The sequence below is a fragment of the Onychostruthus taczanowskii genome, unplaced genomic scaffold, assembly GCF_017590055.1.
Source record: "Onychostruthus taczanowskii isolate IOZ18803 unplaced genomic scaffold, ASM1759005v1 scaffold58, whole genome shotgun sequence".
Lineage (NCBI taxonomy): Eukaryota > Metazoa > Chordata > Aves > Passeriformes > Passeridae > Onychostruthus > Onychostruthus taczanowskii.
Genome location: NW_024503457.1, coordinates 3,204,357 through 3,226,927, shown reverse-complemented (window position 1 = coordinate 3,226,927; position 22,571 = coordinate 3,204,357). Strand labels below are relative to the sequence as shown.

General features: G+C 39.1%; 1 protein-coding gene across 1 annotated transcript in view; it reads left to right on the top strand.

Moving 5' to 3' along the window:
* TUBGCP3 (tubulin gamma complex associated protein 3) overlaps window positions 1–13,788 on the top strand; it is a 48,641-nt gene extending 34,853 nt beyond the window's left edge. Inside the window, exons 12-22 of the mRNA XM_041418061.1 lie at window positions 1,226–1,336; window positions 1,748–1,856; window positions 5,445–5,634; window positions 6,888–7,023; window positions 7,823–7,891; window positions 8,640–8,775; window positions 9,678–9,766; window positions 9,902–10,033; window positions 10,440–10,580; window positions 11,132–11,248; window positions 12,711–13,788. Of these exons, the coding sequence (XP_041273995.1) occupies window positions 1,226–1,336; window positions 1,748–1,856; window positions 5,445–5,634; window positions 6,888–7,023; window positions 7,823–7,891; window positions 8,640–8,775; window positions 9,678–9,766; window positions 9,902–10,033; window positions 10,440–10,580; window positions 11,132–11,248; window positions 12,711–12,869 (1,389 nt within the window). The 3' untranslated portion in view covers window positions 12,870–13,788. The remainder of the gene's footprint in view (window positions 1–1,225; window positions 1,337–1,747; window positions 1,857–5,444; window positions 5,635–6,887; window positions 7,024–7,822; window positions 7,892–8,639; window positions 8,776–9,677; window positions 9,767–9,901; window positions 10,034–10,439; window positions 10,581–11,131; window positions 11,249–12,710) is intronic.
* The last annotated feature ends 8,783 nt before the right edge of the window (window positions 13,789–22,571 follow it).

Sequence of the window (22,571 nt, the reverse complement as noted above, 5' to 3'; positions counted from 1 at the left end):
TTAATGAATTCTTCATGGATTTGATATCTGCAAGTTGCAATGTGTTGTCTTCAACTAATCATATGCTGGGTCTGGTTAGTGGAGTCAGAATGGCGTACTGACAGTAGGTCCTTGTTTCTGGAGACAAAATAATTCCTCTATATCTTTTCTTGATTACTGTAACACCAGTAATGTATGCAGAGTTCTTTGTAACTGTTCAGAATGCAAGCCTTGTATTTGGAATTAGGCTCAGACTATTTTTCTCTGACTGCATACTGTTATCCTCAATAAATAAGTTCAGTCTGTCAGATTGGGTAGAAGAGGTTTATAGTTCCAGAATTGAAACTCGGCAAATTTATTTGTTGTGACTTCTGTAACATCAAGTTCCAGTAATTGTCCTTTTTCTTCTTGGAAATATTTTTTCTGCTTTTTTTAAATTCTCTCAACGCTTTCCTATCTCAAGTCAGTACAGTCTTTTTAAAGTGATTAGCTTTTTTTCTTTTTTTTTTCTTTTTTTTTGTTACAAGAAGCCAAAGAATAATTTTTTTAAATTAGTTGAGCACTTCTGAGACAAATCTGAGTAATTTTACTTGAGAGTCAAATATGCTATCTGTTTTCTTGAAATGTCCTTGTTTTGGGCAAAATTTAAGTGAGTGACAGGGACAGCTGGTCTTTAAGGTCAGAATTGTGTAAAATGTATATGAATCTGTTTTTAGAAGTATAAATTAGACTTTTTTTTCCCCCATATTCTCCACAGATATGAAGTTTTGTCTTTTTGTATTTTATGTAATTTGTTAGCTCTAACCTCTGCATGTGCACTGGAAGGTGTTCTTAATATTGAAAATTATTGTTGGATGTGTTGTACTGAAAACTGTAATTTTCATATAATAGACAATTTTGAACAAAGACAATTGACCATTCTTGGGGAAAATGGTATTTGGAGGCAGTGAAAAAAGTTCACTTCCAGAAAATGGGTATATTGTTTGACAAGATGAGGACATAATCCACCAAACTTCACTTCAACAAAAGTAATAAAGTAGTTGTAGTTTTTTACAAATGAGGGGATTTTCTTGTGTGGAGTTGAGAGACTGTAACATTTGATCACCATATCAATTTGGGGGTTTTTGCTTTTCTTGTGGGTTTTTTTCCCCCGTCTGCATCTGTTAAAATAGGAGGAATAATAGGTGAAATTATAGGTTAGAGTTTACATTAATCTTTTGCTTTAAATATTTATTTCAATCTTCAGTTTTTTGTAGCTTCAGATCCTACAGTTAAAACTGATCGGTTGTGGCATGACAAATACACTTTGAGGAAATCAATGATCCCATCTTTTATTACAATGGAGCAGTCAAAAAAGGTATGAATCTAAAAGTCCGTCTTCTGGTGATTTGTTTGCCCTGTGCTGCTGCTTAGATTTCTGTTGAGAAAATAGAGGCCAAATGTAACAAAAAATAATCTTCTCAAGAATTTTAAAATTGTTTGCTGAGGAAGGCTATAGGACGGTTTCTCCTTTCCATTTTCTAACTGTTAAACTTGGAGGAGATCTCAAGTAGAGGGAAAAGAAGTTTTGAAATGTGTTTAAAACATTTTCATATTAGCATTGCTGTTCTGGATTGCTGTGGTTGGGATTGTGCAACTAAGAGCACAGAAATATGACAAAATATCTTGTCCTGGTGGTTGTGGGTGGCTTCTTTGTTTGGTTGTTTTTGGGGTTTTTTTTTTTTTCTTATAAGCAAATACTTTTTTTAAAAAATCCTGTTTTGTTCAGGTCCTTTTAATAGGAAAATCTATAAACTTCTTGCATCAAGTTTGTCATGACCAAACTCCATCCACAAAGATGATTGCTGTTGCAAAATCTGCAGAGTCTTCAAAAGATGGTACAGTATTAATATTATTCAGTATCTCCCCTTTGAACTGACCTCCTGTACTATGTGTCGTTTAGACTGTAAGCTGGGTGGTGGAGTGGAAAGGAGTACAAAAATTCTATCTGCCCTAAGGTATAGATAATTTAATGTATACTTGTTTTTTACAAAAGATGTATGTTGATGCATGTGTATAATTTTCTTAATTTGATAGGTTTGCTGTGTGATTGTTAATGTACTGAATTTGTGAATGAAACCAGTCAAAAAACGGTTTGCCTTTACCTGCCTTGGCTGGGGTGGGAGCAGGGATATTCTTGAGTGCTGCAATAAGAATTTACTATGTTTGATTTCTCATCAAATACACTCCATCATACAATTCCATAATACTGGGTTCATTTTGTGGTTGAAAAATAAAAATACTCAGTTAGCTGTAAATAATGGAATAAGCAGTAAAAACAGAACAGAAACCTTTCTAGCCTTTCTGTAAATGCACTATATTAATATGTCAAAAATAAGTATGTGGAAGGTTTGTAAAATTATTTTTGAAGATTACTTAAAAATGGGATTGCCAGCTGATGAACATGGAACCAAAACTTAACTGTTAAATTCCTTCAGATAATTTTGTTTAGAATAGATCTCAGTTTTATTGACTGAGAACTTCTATGCTGTTTGTGGTTATTTTTTGGAGGCATATTTGTTGCAATGAAGTCAACATTTTTATGATGGAAGGTAGCAAATATTAAACATCTAAACCAAGGAGACTTCATGTCTAAATACTAAGCAAAGAATATGTAGGATGCTGCTACATCTCGGAGAAAGAACAGATTGCTGCCTTCTGGTGGAAGTGGTCTTTTGCTACTGTAACTTCTTTTGATAACTTGTTTGATATACCAAAGATAGTCTGACTGTTGAGATATAGCTCACTGGGATGAGTTTTCTGATGCTAATCTATTTTTCTGTCAAATTCTTTTTTTCAAAGAACATACTTTTAACATTTTATAATATTACTTATCTATAACTTTAAAACTTGTGTATGTAGGGTTGTTAGGTTTAGATTTCTTAGGGTTTTTTATAAAAATATGCCAAATAACCTTGGGTTAGTTTTAATATTAACTCTTCACAAGTGTGGACTTCTGGCATGAGTACCTCCATGAAAAATGTTCTAGTGATAAAATCCCATTCATATCTGGAAGAATATGTCTTCTAATAGTGTGATTTTTTTTGTGCCATGTTTAGTGCTTGCTTAGTCAAAGATAAGCCTAAAGTGCAGAAAGGGGTCAGGGTTAAGTGGATAAGGGCTATAAATGCATTTGAACAATCGTCTTGCCAGCTACTGCTGGAAAAAACGGAAAAAACCATTCTTTGGCTGCACTACTTTCACCACTTTATACAGCATTTATGGCCATGCTTTTCCAATATTTCTTTAAATTTGCACTTGTTTCTCTCTGTCCTTGATTGAATGGAAGATCTGCACAAATACAGGTTTCCTATTATATGAGGGATGAGAGCTTCAAAGCACACCTACATTATCCTAAGTGCTGAGAATAACTGTTTGAGACAGATGTGTAGTTTCAGAAATATATTACTCCATCTGCAGTGTGCTGAAGGTGTGCTGAGCTTATGGTTGGCAGCCTAATACCTCATGGTATTGCATTGCTTTAATTCTGCATGAAACTGCATTTGTGTTTAGGGCATTTTACCCATTTAATCCTGAGAGAACATTCTATGTCAGGGATGTTGGAAATGCTTCCTTTTGTGCTTGTTTGTGCCATCTAACAGTGTCCTGAAAGTTCCCTTTAGATGATTACTTATTAAGATCATGGAAAGCTAAGATGCCAGCCTGCATTCTGGATGCTTTTTCTCATTTTAAATCTGAACATTTCATGGGTTTGGCAGCTCTGACATGTAGCTGTCTGTTGTTTGGGGACTTCTGGACCAGGAATGACACTCACTATTCAGTAGCAGCTCATGGACCTGCCTGTCAGTGCTTTTAGTCTGACCCTTTCTCTATCCCCTTCTGGCTCCTCACTGTTCCGAGATCATTTTGCACAGTTTTCAAAATTTGTGCCTAAGCCTTGTGTTTGATGTAAACAACCTTTTCAGCAGTTTTGCGTGTCAGACAGGAATGCTGTGTTTTGCCTGTGCTGGGGGCTGTGTGTATGCAGAGGTGGTGCATTACGGCTACAGGTGTAAACTTGACTTTCCAGTCTCCGGTAAAGGGCTGTGGCCAGGTCACTTACCTCAAGGCAAGAGGCAAGAGTTTTTAAGGAGAGGGGAAAGACTGCTTTTTCTGCTTGAGATAGTAGGAAGTTGAGACTGGTGTGTGTCTCTCAGAGCTACTGCTTAGACACACACACCCCCTGTGTAAGTGGACAAGGGATCAGCATGCCTGACACGTTGGGCTGGCTATAGACAAGCCAGGGAGTTGCCTGCTGCCTGCTGGCTTTGCTTGTGCCAGTGCTAGGCCCAGCCTCTGTGTCCAGGGGCTGAAGAGATCATCTGGTAACTCTTTCTGGCTTGTTCCCTCACTTGTTTTGCCTGCAGGGCTCGCAACATCTTGAGGAAAAACACTTGCACTTACTGCAGGTTGTATTAATTCTCACATCCCTAAGGTTGATGTGTGTTACTTGACTAAGTAGTATTTCTCTAGTCGAGGGACTTTAAACACAGTAATGTATTATAAAAGTGTCATTTCTTTGACATCTCTTGAACTTTTTGTGTCTTATGGAGAGTTTCACTGGTTACTGAATGATAGTTTGGAAATTTCCAGGAATGTCAGTGAGCCAGCCTTTTAGACTTCCCTTCTTAAAGAGTGTTTTCTTTATTAGAGCCACTGCTTATTTCTTCTATTCATAAGCATTTTATTAATTGAGTAGTTAGAGTGGGAGTATATCCTTTAATGCTGAAGAAGGTCTGAATCTTGTGATAGTTGGCAATCCAGTATTTGGAGTATTGCTCCATGTTGCCTGATGAGGCCACAGTTCTTGCTATCTCATAACAGTTTTACTGGAGTCCCTTTCTTGATGAGCTTGTAGTTGTAGAAAACAGTGAAATAAGCTTCCTACAACTTTCTGCTGCTTTCTGTCCCCAAACTGCCATGCATGAAAGATGGAGAGAAAATGTCAGGTTGCTGGCTGTTCCCCAGGTAACTTCAGCATATTCTCTCATTCTCTTATGTATGGAAACTCTCTTCTGTTGAGTGTTTTAACAGTCTGATTGTTTTGTTTATTTTCCCCCACACCCTTAGAAGTGCCTTCTGATTTAGATTCTGCCCATGAAAGGTTTTTCCTAATTCTGGGCTTTTAGGACTGGATAAATTATTTGATTTGTAAACTTCAGTATTTCAGCAAGTTTGAAAATCCCCAACTTTTTATATATATAACATGAGCTTCTCCCGGCAAGTACAATCTGGGCACAGATTAAAAGTAATATTGTTGAAGTGTACACTGCTTTAGACTTGCTTTTGCTTTGGCTATGGCAAATGTATAACACAGTGGATCAGAAGAAATGGCAGTTTTTCTGTTTGTGTGTTGCAACTCCAAAGCTTGTTTGCCTCAGTTTTTGAAAACTACTAATTTAATTTTAATTTTTATTTTCTTTTAGCTGCTGATTTGTTCACAGATCTGGAAAATGCATTTCAAGAGAAAATTGATGCAGCTTATTTTGAAACCAGCAAATACCTGCTGGATGTTCTCAATAAGAAGTACAATTTGCTGGAGCACATGCAGGCCATGAGGCGCTACTTGTTACTTGGTCAAGGAGACTTTATCAGGCATTTAATGGACTTGCTCAAGTAAGAAAATAGGAAGGGTAATTATGTTGAATTTCTGATGATTCTGTGCATGATCAGCACAGAAACGGTTTTGCTTTTTGAAGAGGACTCTCTAAGTACCTTGTTCAATGAAATCTTTGAGTAATAACTTTTAAATTCTATTTTGGGCTTAATTTCTTTGGCCCTGAAGATTAAAACTTTTCTTCCTTTCTGATGAGTGGTACATACAGCACCATTTGATAAATCTTGAAAAGTTGTACTGATAAAGATATCTTTGTTGGCCCTGTGACAGCCTCGAAGGTGTTGGCACTTCTCTTGGTCCTGTCAGCAAGTTTAAGCAGAAACATTCTGCTCTTGATGCTACTGGTTAGCTTGGCTGGAATTATTAGGCCTCTATATTTTGGAGGTGTTTGGTGTAAAACATTGTGTGAAAACCCTTCAATTTTAAAAATCTTTTTGGTTCCTCACCAGCTTCTGTTTCAAGCACTCAGGTGCACTCACAACTACTGAATCCAGTTCTTAAAGAGTATTTGCAAGTTCACTTTTACATGCTGGTGCTACAGATGAAACTTCTTCAATCAGAAGCATTGGCTTGCAAAGCTTTTCTTTGATTTAGAGGACAGGCTTTTTAATAAAGCTTTCATTAACTTGTTTGTAAATAAAAATCAACAGTACATGACCACACTTTCTAATGTGAACCTGAGTGAGGTTGATTTGTGGAGTCAGTATTACATTTGAGGCAGAAGGAGTGAGAAATTTTCCAGTCTTCTCCTTTCTGAGGGACAGAGAGGTATTACAAGAGTTGCATGTTGCAACTCTTTGGAAAATTGAAGTTATGTAGATTGGGTGGGTTTCTGTGTTCCTGCCAGCACTTCTGAGCCTGTGAGATGGCTATCAGTAAGTTTCTCAAAACTGAAATGAAATCACTGGTTTGATGTGCTAATGTTGTAATCTGCCTCATTTAAGATCTGAATGCAACTCAAATTACAGACTAGCTAAACTAGCAATCCTGGTAACTTCAAATTACTGGCATTAAATGAGGTTTAAGTTGCTCCTCATGCTAATATTCAGGAGGATAGCTGCATATGAATAGACATATTCTGCTCATACTCTGTGCAAATATTTTGCTCACTGATTTTCTTCATCATTAAGTCTGAAAGAGTAATAGTTTTGAAAGTTGGTTAGAAAAGGGTTTTGCTGTGTGCTGCAGTTACTACTGAATTGCTGCTGCAGAGTATTTCAGTAATGTGCTGTGACTGTTCCATAACCACCAGGCCAGAGCTTGCACGACCAGCTACAACCTTGTATCAGCATAATCTAACTGGAATCCTGGAAACGGCGGTGAGGGCCACGAATGCCCAGTTCGATAATCCTGAGATTCTCAAGCGATTGGATGTTCGACTTCTGGAGGTCTGTTGCATCATGGTGACTGATCTGAAACATACCTTTGTTTGTGTGTATACATGCAGACATCTATATGAAAATTTTCATATGTGAATACATTTCCCCCCGCCCTTCCTTCGCACTGAAGTGTACTTTGAGTAATATAAAGGTAATTTAATAAGTTGCCGTCTTTTTTCTTTCTCTGTCTATTGTCTATTTGTATTTCAAGATGTGGGTTTACAGCCACTGGCAATACAAGGCTGAGTATTTGGGGCCTAACACAAATTGGTGCTGGTGGTGCTGATTTGAGGTTCTCCAAATAGCTCTTAATGCTGTTGCTCTTACAAGAATTGGGGCAGGAAGGGGCAGGTTGGGGTGTCTGCCTCCTTCTTGCCTCTAGTTAAAAAAAAGAAGCAGTGAAAGCACATTTCATGGAAGAGGCCTGTGGTAAGAAACTTGAGTTAATTTGAAAGCTTCAGTCCCTGAGATTAGACTTAGTGAGCTGTAGCATCTGAAATAAATCTGTCTCAGATTTCAGATGCCAAAGAAATTTGTCCTTACTGGTATTTTCCTTACTAGGTTCAGTGGAGAAACACTGACATTGCAAACATCAGTATTTGTGTGAGATCAGTCTCACCCTTGTATCAAACGGTTTGATCCATTTTTGCCTAATCTGCTACTTTCAACAAGAAACTCCTGTATGTCTTGTTGATGTGGATGTTTGTTTGCTCATAGGCCCTTCATGAAAGAGAAAGCAAGTAATGCTCATCTTCAGCTTTGGTGTGCTCTGATTATACACTGACAGGACCATATCTTTTTAATGCAGGTATCTCCTGGGGACACTGGATGGGATGTCTTCAGCTTGGACTATCATGTTGATGGGCCGATAGCAACGGTAATGTCATACACTGCTGCCCCTGAATGTGTTCTGAGTGCTGAATTAAATTGCTACGTTTTTTTTTTTTAATTGAAGTAACCTTTTTTTGGTCTAGAGTGTGAAATAAGATTTTTTTTTTTTTCATCTAGGATGTACCCACTGTATCAACAGTTAAGCAAAAATATCAATTTTTACCAGTTAGTGTGAGTGTTGAAAAGCTACATTTAAAACAGTCATTACTGAATATCAGTAATTCACTTGTTCCAGCACAGTTTTTAGCAAGTACTTAATAAATTGAGTGTTCCTATTCTTTGATAATTACTAGTCTGTAGATACTAATTTGGGAAAATTTGAAAGGAACTGAATGTGTTTTTGGAGAACTTATTTATGCTGTCTAAATGGCATTTGGTAGGTAGCTGCATTGTTTATCTGAATGTATTTAGCCTTTATAAAGAACTTGTAAAAAACTTTTTTTTTAAGCAGGACAAACTGTGAATCTGACCAGCAGAAGGAGTTTTCATACACAGTTTTAAAATAGGCTTAGGCTTTGTTTTGTTCACCCTTTCTTTCATTTCCAGCAGTGCCCTGTTCAGCCCTCAAGGGAGGATCTTACCAAAAGCTCTGGGATTTCCTGGAAACTTTTTTTTTTCCAATATTTACCAATAAACTGCATGGATCAGATAAGATGAACTGTGAAGGGGCTTTTGGTACTTCAGGACATATGGTATGTCTCTTAATTTGTACTGGTATTTTCTTTGTTTTGTAGGTATTTACACGTGAGTGCATGAGCCACTATCTAAGAGTATTTAATTTCCTTTGGAGAGCAAAGAGAATGGAGTACATTCTTACTGATATATGGAAAGGGCACATGTGCAATGCAAAGCTTCTGAAAAGCATGCCAGGTGAGAGGTGTCCAGATGGATGACATGCTTCTAAAATAGATACAGATGACTGCATCTTATTTTAAACTGTGTGTGAAGAGGGAAAAGAGTGTCTGATGAATCATGTTCAGATTAATTTTGCATTTTGGTGCTCCTCTTGACTGACTGTTTAATGGTAAATGATGGGTAAGGATGACCATGGTAAAATAACATAATTTTAAATAGATGTTTCCTATCTGTTGTTTTTACCTAATCCTTGATCTCTGTCTTGAAAAGTTGCACTAATGTAAGTATCTTTGTGCTGGCCTGGTTGTGAGACTGTAACTCTTCGATCCCTTTGTATTCATCTTCCTTGATGCCTTCTTATTGTACCCCATGTCTCCCTCTTTCTTATGCTGTCTTTTGACTATTAAGTCTCAGACATGCACAGTTCTGAATTTACTAGTTTTACCTTCACTTATTCCTTCTGCTTTTGTTTAGCTAAGAACAGAAGAGGCTAAGAAGAGAAAGATGTTTGAGAAGAAATAGGAAAGCTCTGAAATGTAGTGCCTCTGGTCTATGTTTCATGGACTTTTTGATCTTATTTTTCAGCTAGATAATATAGCCATGTATTTGAGCATCTGTACTAGCTCACTCTTGAACTTTTTTTAATCTATCTACATGTCTTTCAGTAAAAAATAACTATTGAGAGTTACACTTCTTTATGGCATAGTAATACTTACAAATTTATTATTACATAATTAAGAACTTGTGGTGGGTGGGAGAGGACACCTGGCCTCAGAAGGTCACTGCTGCTACCATCTAAGATTAGTGGTTGTGTTATGAAATATTCAATATGGTGAAAAAAAATTTATCAAGCTGATTTGTTGGCTGTGCTTGTCCTTGCAGTCTTTAACATGCTGTCTCTTTGGATTTTTTTACAGAGCTTTCTGGCGTGCTGCATCAGTGTCACGTTTTGGCATCAGAAATGGTCCATTTCATTCATCAAATGCAGTATTACATTACATTTGAGGTATACTCTACCCACCCAATTAGTTACTTAGAAAATTAAGCACTTGCAATATTCTGTATGTGTTGTGTGTCTTAAATTTTAAACAACATGTCATCTAGCAAATCAAAACAGCCCAATCCTGTATCATTGCTCCAGGTGCTTGAATGTTCATGGGATGAACTCTGGAACAAGGTCCAACAAGCACAGGACCTGGATCACATCATTGCAGCTCATGAAGTTTTTCTGGATACAATCATAGCTCGGTGCTTACTGGATAGTGATTCCAGGGTAAGTGGTCTCCTTTGCATGTAATTGTAACTTTATAAACTTGGCATATATGTAAGGAATAACCTTCTTTAACATTGTAGGAGCAAAGGGAAAAGTCATTTTTATTCCTCTGATATAAGATTTTATAATGGTAAGTTCAGTACCTACTGCCCAGACATACTGACACATGTCCATAATAAAACTTGCTGTAATGTGGGCCAGTTCTTTTTCATCCTGAGAAGCTGTGTAATTGTAGCACAACTGACTTAGGGCTTTGCAGAACAGTCTCTCCAGCTGTGTAAAAAAATTTTTTTTTCTTCTACTTTTTTCTTTTACTTTTTTCTTTGCTCCTTTTCTGGAGAAGGGTAGTAAGATTAAAACTCTTGTGCTGTACAGCTGTTTAATTATTTTGTTACCTGTCTCGCAGGTACTTCTCAATCAGCTTCGAGCAGTTTTTGACCAGATCATTGAGCTCCAGAATGCCCAAGATGCAATGTACAGAGCTGCTCTGGAGGAGCTGCAGCTGAGGTTGCAATTTGAAGAGAGGAAAAAACAGCGTGAACTTGAGGTACAAGAAGGATATTCTAGAATGTGAAAATTAATTGAGGCTTTTGATATATGGAGGATTTTAGATGCCATGTAGCGGTACAGTAAAAATGAAAAATGTCGTTGGAACAGATGTAAAAGTTGTCAGAAGTTGCTGGTGACTTCAAGCAAAATGGATGAGTGGTGTTTTTGATTTCTGTCTTGCCCAAAATCTGAGTTGATTTATCTAGTGGACTTTGGAGGATGAGAAATTTAGGGGTCTTTCAGATGAAGTAAATGGATCCCTTTTTCAAAACATGCTGTAGCTCCATGTCTGCCTCCTTGCTGCAAGACTGACATGCACTGTTGGTGTGAGACTTGGCTTCCTAATAAACCTCATATTTCTTTTATGTGCTGTACAACCCCCAAGGGGGGGGGGGGGGTCTGATAGTTTCCATTTTGGAGGCTCTGTGTTTGTCTTTCTATGGCAGTGGTTGGTTTTTATAAACCTGATGCAGCTGGGCAGAAGGTGGCCCAGTTAGCAACTTGAATCATGTGATGCTTCACCTCTTAACTTGTTTGGTTTCTGTTTAGGGCAAGTGGGGTGTAACTGCATCAGAAGAGGAAGAAGAGAACAAGAGGATGAAAGAATTTCAAGACTCAATACCTAAAATGTGCTCACAGCTGCGAATACTCACTCACTTTTACCAGGTGCCTATTAAGTTATATTTTTCAAAAATATGCTGAGCGTTGTGTAGAAATTAATTTCAAATATTGAGTAGATGTAACTTCTGTATTCATGTGTGCGTAGTTTGTGGAGCTAGGTCTTTTGTTTTTTCCTTCTCTACTTATGTGTTCACTGTTGCTTAGTAGTCAAAGGTTTTGTGATCATTTATATTCCCCAGACAAGGGAGAAGAGTAATTTCATGTAAGTTGTCTTCTTCCTCCACTAGTGAAAGTAATAGCTATCTTTTGGTGTAGTCTGAGGGGGGAAAAAGATAGAATTCCTTCTGCATTCCATTTTTTTACTCACAGTTTTTACAAGTCATTGCTATTAAAGACTGCAGAAAGTTTCTTATTAAGGGCCTTACACTTAAAATTTTAAGCTCACTGGAGGGGTGGGGGACAGCGGATAAGATGTTTGGGGGAGCATGTTCAGGCTATCTTCTGTAAGTAATTTATTCTGGCTTTGTCTTTATTTGTTATATCTGATGCTAAAGCTACCATTCCCCAGAAAATTGAGTGTAGGTCTTAAGTGTAGGTTGTAAATAAATTATGGTTCATGTGCTCTACAAGTTGGCAATCTAGGTTTTGCCTGCTTGGACTGTATTCATTCTGAGCCCTATTATGGATTTTCCAAACAGGATTTCCATGGCCAGTTTTCATCACCTTTGGAAGTAATGCAGTGCCCTAGTTATGGGCATGTTCATGTCCATGTACTATTTGCTGAGGATTAGGAATGAACTCTTCAAATGAGTCTTCCCATCCTCCCAGAGTCCTCTCCTTTCCTGTGTCCTGCGGGTCTCCTGCAGTGGCGTGGTTAGAGCTGAATGGGAAGATGGGATGCAGAAGTGTACATCCCTCCTGCCAAGTGCAAATCCCCTCTCAAATTGCTCCAAATGCTCAGTCTAGTTGTGTCTGCAGCACTGACTGCCCTCCTGGGCACATGCTTTGCTATTCTGGGGTGCCCCGTGCTGCTGTACGAGCCATATCAAGTGGTGTGTTTGAAGCTGGCAGTGCCCTAATGCTGGCCTGGATGGCATTGTGCCTGCAGCTCGGACTCAAGGTGAGGTCTCCTGCTGGCACAGGTTGGATCCTGAATGCTGTCCTGAGGCAGTGGCACACAGAGGCAGCTGCTCTGCAGCCTGGGAGCCTTCAGACAGATGGGGTGTGCCAGCAGGGCACAGGGAGTGGGGAACACACTTCAAAAGGCCAAGCTGTTTGCACTGAAGATTCTAGCATGCTTAGCAGATATTTGAAAAATAAAAAAGAAGCTCTGGGGTTTTGCAGAAAGAATGAATCCACCATAACTGTTGGGTATGAACCCTTGTGCTTGCCTTTTCCCAGATTCTGTCTTCCTATTTACCAGATCTGTGCACCACCTGATATTCCTGTTCAAAACACACCAGGGATGCTTCCTTAACTGTCTCTTGGGTTTTTCTTTCCTCTTCAGGGAATCGTCCAGCAGTTCTTGGTCCTGCTGACAACCAGTTCAGACGAGAGCCTTCGGTTCCTGAGCTTCAGGCTGGACTTCAACGAGCACTACAAGGCCAGAGAGCCGCGGCTGCGAGTGTCGCTGGGCACGCGGGGCAGGCGGAGCTCTCACATGTGACACAGCTGCCAGGGCCACCCGCAGCCAGCAGCCACACTGTGGGATCAGTGTCTCCATTGCTGCAGGCAACATGTTCTCAGCCAGTGCTTGTGTGACACTGGATAGCAGAAAGCAAAAAAAGCAGGGTTTTTTACACTGATGTTTCTAGAATTGCCAGACTCTATGGGCTGATTGAACCTCATCCAATCAACTTGTTAAACCATCCTTTTAAATAAATGCCAATTTTATTTGAAGCTTTCTGAGCTTTTTCCACTGTAACTTATATCTGTGTCAAAGAAATCACATGTTCTTTTGTTTATAGAAAGCACCATTTCCTTTTTTAATAAGAAAATAAGAAGGTTATTTTTTCTATATGTACTTGTTCTATTTGAAGAGAGCTTTTGTTAAAGCAAACAGATCAGGACCCAGACCTATTGTCCTTGTTAAGAAGCTATACAGCATTTCATTATGCTGATTTTCAGTGTTGTGATGTGTTTGACTGTGTGAGAAACTTTGTATCAGGAGACATATAAAGTTATATTTAATTTTTTGTTGTTTTCAAAGTTAAAAACCTGGAATAAAAATTTAGTGGGGAAATTCTATGGTTACTGTACAGGAGCAAACTATAAAAGCAGAGTCAGGAGTGTATCTGTTGCACATAAGATCTAAAAATGGGGTTTAAGCCTCAGTACTGAAGGAGAGTGTTGGTTAATCTTGACTGCTTAATGTTCAAAATCAGATCTGTAGAAACAAACTGACTTGGCTAATGTTGACTTCATTCTCTTCACTTTCCTATTTTTTTCATTGTAAATATTTATATATTGCTGTCCAGATGTTGGGGAGAGGGGGATTCTTCTTTTGCAAAGTTGTCATTATATCAGGTCATTTACTATGTTCCACAAGTGCGAGCTTAGAAAAATAAAAACACAATTATCTTTCACATAAGTGTGTTGCTTTTTGTAATTGAAAGTTTTTCACAAGTTAAGAAAGGAGATGCTTCCAATTAGAAACATACTGATTTCTAGAACCCTTCCCATTGCAGGATTTATCCGTGCAGATAACTGGTCTTATCTGCACTGAGAGTTGTGTGCAGTTCATTAATTAACAATTACCCTCAGATCAGCCAGGTCTGTGGCCTTTTTTGCCTTTTGCCCTTACGCTGCTGGAGCCCTTGGGAGTCAGAGGCACCTGCCTGGCCATGCAGGTAAGGCTGCTGTGACTCGTGGCAGTGAGCTCTGATGGGGACCATGTGCTGATGTGCAGCCCTGGACTGGCTGGTTTGCTCTCTGGACACCAGGATTCCTGTTGTGCAGGCCTCAGATCCGTGCTTTTGTTAAAGCATGGAAGGCTTTTCACCCTGTGCCCTGCTGGTGCAGCTGCTGGGTGTAATGTGCAGGCAGCATTTCAGCTGTGAGCAAGGATGGACTCCATGAGCCAAGGGAAAGCTGAAAGATGCTGAGCTTGGCATCATACGGTCATGGATCATTGACAGTTTTTGTCAGTGTGGTGGGAGCATATTGTGGAAAAGTCTGGAAGAACATTTGATTGTGTTTTGACCAAAACGTAGGAGAAAAAAAATAAGCTGCATGAGCACTCTTTGGCCATTGGGTTGAGAGATATTACATGATGGAACTAGAGGACAAGTTCCAGAGAAAGGTTAAACTCTCTTTGCTCCTGAAATGAATCCAGCAGTACTCAGGAAACTCAGTACTGGTCATGCTGGGAATGATAATTTTCATGTGGTTCTCCAGCAACCTGTTGATCTGGGAAAAGTCTTCACTGCTGCAGGAGTTGCTCTGACTGCTGGGCTGAGGGAACCAGTGAGGACCTGCCATTGTCCCATGCTTCTTTGTGGGTGGACACCACTCTCTTACCCTCTAACCTGTTAGCTGGTATGTTTATTTCAATTTACACAGGTTTTCTTGTGACAACCTCACCTCTGTCAACAATTCCTAACAAGTGGGAGAGGAATGATCTGATATTTCATTTGTGCTCAAAGACCAGTATTGAATTCTACATAAATGCACATAGTGACAGGCTCCTGCTGCTGTGACTGCACAAGTGGCTTTCCTTGTAGTGGGTGGCAGCAGCACCATTAAGGTACATTACTGAGGAGAAACGTGAGAGGTTTTCACCTCTTTATTTTTCAACACTGAAGTTATATACTGCAGTCAGTGTTAAAGAATAATGCTTAGTAACACATTTACTATACAAGGATGCTCTTTATTTTTAAATGCACACTTCTGACTGGTAATTTCAGTGGTTTTTTTCTTAGAGTTACAGTGTCTGAAAATACAAATACAGGTCTGTGTCTGTGTCATCCAGCCATGTTTCCAGGCTGGAACAAGCCCAGCTCCTGCTCACTGTATCCTGTCCCAGGGCCATTGCTAACTGAGCCTGCACACTTGGCCCCTTCCTTTTCAGGGTTGTCAAGGCCTAAAGAAATTTTGGAGAAACTGTGGTAAAAGTAGAAATGCAGAAACCAAGAACAAAACTCACCCAGTGTAGGGTATCATGCAATATGCAAACAGTCATCTGGTTGAAGGGCTATCCACGTGTTGCTACCAATATCATAAATGCTTTAAAAATACAGGAGCTGGAAAATATTTTTTTTTTCTTTTAAACTACAAGGGATATTCTGGTAACTGAAGGGAAATAATGTCTTAACCAACATGACCTCTGAAGAAGAAAAAGTTAAAAAACAACCCATGAAAATTTCATCTCCCTCTGTAAATTCTAACAGCTTGACTGCACTAGGGTACAGTCTGATGCAGATTAGTATTTTGGAAGCATCCACTAGGACATGGAGAAGCTCATGATATAATGTATTTTTCAGTGAATTAGTTATAAGCTTAGGGTAGGAGATCAAGGACAGAATATAATCATAATCCAGTTTTATTTAAGTGATTCTATCCAGTCAAAGCCCTGTGTATTTTCTCCTCTTATACCAGAGGCAGTGAATAAATGCCAAGGTCTCTCAGCCTTGCACAGGAGCAAACTATTTATTTAAAAAACCTACATCTACGTGATTTGTTTTATTAAAATTAGTTGTGGAAGGATTTTATCTTCCTCTTGTCACATATGTAAGGTGTTTATGTTTTGGACAAGAATTTTTCAACCTTTAAAATAGCATTCTTATCAAGAATGGCCAATTTTCTTTGGTCAATGTGAAGCTGTACCTTCCAGTATACTACATCTAACGATGACTTTCAGTATTAAGGACACTCTTTAAGTACATGTGTAACTTTTCAAACAGAATTGCAAGGTAATAAATGGTTGGGGAAAAGGGAGGTATTTGGACAGAAAATTGAAGCTTTGTTTTAAACTTCTAGACTTAAAGATTGGAGTTGTCTGTGACCTTGCATGAATGTTTCCTAATGCTGACCTTCGAAACAAGCCGTGGCTCTGCACATTTGTACTCATTTCAATTTTCACCTGAATGAGCAGCCTCAGAGATGACAGAATGTATTTCACACTCACATAAGGGTGCTCAGGGAGTTCTCCGAAGTGCCTCATTAATTTTGAAAATCATCTGTTGATTACTTGAAATCTAAAATGCCACTTTAGCCTCTAATAAGATTCTGCTAACTGGAGAGAGGAAAACGTTGGGAGAGCTGCATGAGATGTGCAAATATTGGCAAGTAGAGCAGGGACTACAAGAACCTCCTGTTTCAGAAGGCAGGAAATAGTTCTGTCTGGTTTCTACAAGGACATTGTAACAATTGCCTGCTCTACCCTATTTAACAAAACCAAATTACTTCCTCAAGGATGATAATAATAAACAATTACAAGTAAAATACTCTTTCTTAATCTGCAGTTGTGCAGAGTGAAAAGTTTCTGCTGCCATTTATTTAACATGTATCATTCTGAGGGCTTGCTGAACCACAGTTTTAAAATATAATGAAAACATTTTATTTATATGTTGACAAAGAATACTATGACTTTAAGGTATGAACTACTCAGACTCCCCAAAGTAACAGGCTCTCTGATGTAGTATTTTAACTATTTTTGGTAGCTTGGTGCAATGCAGTCCTTAAGATGTGAAAATCACTCATGAGGATTAACTTGGTGCTTCCTCTTTTTCACCAGAAGAGCAGCAAAGGTACTTCAGTCAGTATTTATTTTCTTTCTGTTCCAAAGTTATCTTTTTGCTAATACACTCTGACAACCCAGTACTGTACATTCTTTCATAACATCTTTGGACTAAAACCTGAGTGCCACATGAGTGGAAAAAGGGACTCAAGTGCAGGTGAAAAGCCAAAGCTGACCAGAGGGGCATGGTGTCAGAGAGAGCACAGAGGTCAGGAGAGTTAAAGAAACCAAACTGGTGGATTTTCATTCACAAAGGGAGAGAAGGGCAGAGAAGAGAGCAGGGGTCCTGAAAGGCATCAAATGGTGGCCAAAGAGATGCTCAGGAAATACTAGAGAAAGAAAAACATACCAAGAAAAATCTGAGGAGTGTAGGAGGTGAAATTTCTATCACTGCACATTTAATGCACTTCAGCTCTTTGTGGAGCCAATTATGTTAAATGTTTTCCTTCAGAAGTTATCAGAACAGCAATTAAGTTAGCTAAACATTTGGGTATAGAAAATGCAATTGGAGTGATTATTACCATCAGTCTGAATATTAAAACATATGATGGGAAAAAGCTGTCACAAGGTGATTACCCCGTGTATGAATTCTTCCAGTGCCACAGAAAATGAAAATGAATTATTTGCATTTGTGTTACCTGCCACAAGAACAAAGTAGTTAGGCATCCAGGATGCCTCTCACTTCTACAATGGGAACATTCCCAAAACTGCTCAAGACCACTTCATCACCCTTTAAAGTTTTTCCAAAAATTACCAAGAGGGAGGTAAAGAGCAGTCTTCTGCCTTGCTTTCTAAGAAGGCACTGCATTCACTCCTTAAAAGAGGGTATTTGAACTGAGTTTTACCTCTTGCTTTTATTGAACCTGCTGAAGAACATAAAGAAACAGAGGGAAATTACAAACAGGCTTGCAACAGTAACTGAAAAGGCAACTGGGAGCTTTCCTTTAACAACCTGATGTGTAAAAGTAAGATATAGAGCATATTATGGTGGGTAGAAAAGGAAGAAACAAAAATTCTTTAGAAAACAAGCGACTGAACCGTCAGATGGAGAGAAGTGAAATTGCGCCATTTAGTGGTGAACAGGAAGCATAAAGAGAACATAAAATGTGGCGTGAAAATGGTACTTGATAAATGAAAAAAAAAAGCATAATTTCCACTCATTGGCACTTTATTAACACAACTTACGTTTAAGACAAAACCAGAATCAGATCCAGACTTATCTCAGAGTTAGAACACGTGCACAGGTTCCAGTATTTCACAGGCAAAATGTTCAGGAAATCTAAAGAAAACTCCTTCAAATGAAAGGATCAAACCAGACATTAATAGCAGAATAGGAAATAATTACCAAAAAAAGAGAAATTGGATGGTAACCAGGAAGCAAAATAAAATAATAAATGCTACCACTTCCTTGATTAAGGCTGTGAAAAGGCAATGCTGTAAGTGACTCAGAAGAAACAGCTGTGTAGATGAAGTTTACAGCTGTTTGTGGCTTGAACTAGAGGGTTTCTTACTGGACAGTTGTATAATTGCAGGCATATTTTAAGTTTGACCTTTCTCCTTTATAAACAAGAACTCCTCATAATTACCTTTAATGGGTCGGAAGGCACCAAATAGGACCAAATTTTTTGGTTCAGTTTTGGCAAGCTGATTTGGATGCACATTATTACTTGTAGCAGACACCTGGCCGTGCTGAGGGACTTCCAAACCTCACCAGCAAAATGAACTGCATCAGGATGCAGGAGAACAGAAATCCTGCTGATCCCACACCTTGCCGGAGCCAGTGATGCTGCCAGTGCAGTGTCACACGTGTCACAGGCGTGGTGGCTCTGTGTCCCTGGTCAGACCAACCTTTGCAGTGCCTTGCAGAGCTCCAGCTGAAGCTCTTCATAAACCTTTCACATTTCTTGGACCGGCTGGCTTGTGCTTGAGTACATTGATACAGTTTGCTTTTCACACTCAGAGACTGAAATTCCTGAAGCAGCCTTTAGAGGACAGTGGAGAATTGCAAATGGTGCATTTTCAGCTGTGGCCTCATCATCTGGGATACTTTGGCTATTATATGAATTATGAATTCTGATTCAAAGTGCAGACAAAGTAATGTGTGCTATATTTTTTTCAAGACAAGGTTCTGACTTATAACAGAAGTGTATTTTTATTTATATTGTAGCCTTTTCTATAAATAAGAATTCCACTTTCCATCTGGCCAAGCTGTGGCCTCACTAAATGAACAGCTGCATTGCCAAAAGAGCTCACTTCTTCATGTTGAGGTCTAATGGAAAAGGAAACAGTGTCCCCCAGTAAAAAATACTAGTGACATTTTATGGAGGCTGTGGTGATCCTAGCCTTTGGCACTGGGGCTTTAAATCTGTAAGCAATTTGCTGCTTGGGTCAAAATATTGCACATCTCCCTCCCTGGGAAATCTTGGGTCAAATTTTAGGACAGCTTCTAGCAATAATTAGACTGTGATTGGATTTTGCTTGAATGGCTAGAAGCTGGCTGGGGCACTTGGGCAGAGTCCCTGCTGTTGGGGAGTGCCCTGTGCTGCTGCATGGCCCACGGCAAGTGGTGTGCTTGAGCTGGGAGTGATGCATTGTGCCTGCAGCAGGGACTCAGGGTGAGGTCACCACTGCTGCAGGCAACATGTTCTCAGCCAGGGCTTGTGTCACACTGGGTAGCAGAAAGCAAGGAAAGCAGGGTTTTTTACACTGATGTTTCTAGAATTGCCAGACTCTATGGGCTGATTGAACCTCATCCAATCAACTTGTTAAACAAACCTTTTAAAAATGCCAATTTTATTTGAAGTTTTCTGAGCTTTTTGCACTGTAACTTATATCTGTGTCAAAGAAATCACATGTTCTTTTGTTTATAGAAAGCACCATTTCCTCTCTTAAGAAGAAAATATAAATAATTTTTAATAAATACTTGTTCTATTTACATTACTTTGGTTGTAGCCAGGAGTTTTGGATTCAGAACAAATGTTCTTGTTAAGAAGTTACATAAAACATTTAGTTATGCTCATTTTCAATACTGTGGTATATTTATAACAACCTTAGGTATCTTGATTTTTTTCTGTGTTTGTTCTCAAGGTTGGTGTTACAAATAGTAGTCATTTAGTAGGTCTGGTTACTTTACAGGAGTGAACTGTGGAAGCAGATCAGGAGTGACCTTACTGCTTATGAAACATCCTAGGAACTAAAATTAAAACCCCAATGGTGTCAAAGGAAAGTATAGCTTCTTTTCAAAAACTGATGTTAGAAAATATCTCTAGTAATCAAGATCTACTTTATTTCTGTTTCCTTGTTTATTTTCCTGCTATATATGTATATATTTCTATCCAAATATTGGAGGAGGGAATGTTTCTGGATTTGTTTGCAAAAAAGCCATTTTGTCAGATAATTGAAATAACCATATATTATGTTTCACAAGTACAAATTTAGAAAAAACCAGTTATCTTTCAAACAATTTTTTTGCCTTTTGCAATAGAAAGAAATTAATTTTTGAGCAGGGTAAGCAAGGAGAAGGCTCCAGTTCAGAGTGCAGGTGGTTTGCAGATCTCTCTAGCAAGCAAACCCATTACAAGGCTTTGGTACTGGTATTAACTGAAGTTACAGTTGTGTGGAATTCATTAATTAAATTTGCTCTCAAATGAACCACATCTGTGACTTTTTTTGCACTTTGCCCTTAGTTTGCTTGAACCCCTGGGATGCAGAGGCCATGCAGGCACAGCTGCTCTGACTCATGGGGACGATGCTCCAAACTGGCAGGGCCAGACTGAGAGGTTTGTCCTCTGGCCATGCAGACACCGCTGGCAGTGTGAGCCGAGCTCCCCAGGGGTGATCCTGCAGGGTAACCTGCCTTTCCCAGCTGGCATGGACACAGACCTTTCAACTGCTCTTGCTGGTGTAAGAGGAATGGAGCTGCGGAGAAGAGGTAATGTTCAGGTAGTGAGACAGTCCCAGGAAGGGGTTGGACACAGGTCACAAAAGGTGGGGATTCAGCCTGTGACGTCATCTTCTGTCTGGACAATTAGACATATCACCCTCAAGAGAAAGCCTTTTAAATCAAAATCAAAAGGGGTAGATTAACTTCTTAGCAGGCTGCAAATCCCTTGAAAAAATCTGCTGACAAGACATCACAAATTCTGTAGCTGAGGCAAAGATATTCTTTCTCCTCCTCCCTGCCCCAATATAATGTGCCCGGTATTTTCCCCCAGAATAATCTGGGTTATAGAACCTGCAACTTACACTGCTGGTCTGTTTGACTGTACTACACAGTTTGTTTGACTGTAGTGCACGTTTGGCTGTACTAAATTAGTGTCATGACCAGCAAATGACCAACTCCACGGTTGTGAGGCAGGCACTGTGGTGTTTTTAAGTTTTCATTTCTGAATAGCAGCTGTGGATTACAGCTTATGATAGCTGCTTATGATTTTGGAGTACTGTAGAATTACAGAAATTCCAGTAATTCTATAATTTGCTTTTGGTGCTGAGTTAGTGTAGGGTGTCTCATGATCAGACTGCTCTTCTGAAATCACTGAATCCATACCATTGCCCTAGGACTTCTCTCCTAGAAGTCATGAATAGTTGACTGCAGCTATTGTTGAGATTTGTATTTTGTATGGTAATCACATCCTCTTTTTGCTTATATTCCTGAGTTTTGTCTGTGTTCGTCTGATTTTGATTCTTTTCTTTTTCAGGCAGTATCAGTATTAGTTAATATTCTTCCTCTATAAGAGAAAAAATGTTTCAGAAAAGGACAACAGTTGGACCCAGTGGTCTGAGAGGTCTTTTCCATCCTTTTCAACTCTATGATACTCACTGATATGAGTTAAGAGCCAATTAGAAGAAAATTACATCAAAGATCTCAGCTTTGTTACCAGCTAATGCCATACTCCAAAGTTCAGTGGTGAATCCTGTGACTGCAAGCACTTAATTGCTAATGTCAACCATCTAATAAAGAATTATGTGGGGTGGGGAGGGGATCAGCTGTTTTCTCCATCACTAAAGTAACTATTGAAGCCAACACTGCCCCAACCAGTATGAAATCAGAGACTGTAATGTTCACAGACATCTGCAGCCTTTGTGTTCCTCCTGTCTGGAGGGAATCATGCAATCTGTATGTTAGAGGGGAAGACCCCACATTGCTGATAATCCTGTGGTGTGTTTGACATTGTTGTGTAATCTTAGGTAATCTGTTTTCACACTGACAGGAAGTTTTCTTTTTCACTTTGTTAGTGTCTCTGAATGAGTGGAAATCCTGCAACAGCAATATTTTCTTGATTTCAGTAGCAACAAGCGTATCACCAAATTGTGCCCCTTGCTAGCAGGCAAGTAGACTTGACTGGATTTACTTTGTGAAATACTTACTCTGCCCAGTGAAATGCAAGGAATATTCCAAGCAGAAAGAACTTGAAAACAGAAGTAAGATTGGTAACATTAGTATTTCAGTTGTGGTGTATTGGACTTGGAGGTGACCATATTCCACATTTACTTGAATGGTGTCTCTGGTGACCACTCGCCTCGGATAATACAGCTGAACACCTAAAATGAGCTGTGATATCACAGTGGGCAAGAGGCAATAATGGGAGGGAGGTTCTTGTCATTATGCCAGGGCTGCAGAGTTGCTAGGTT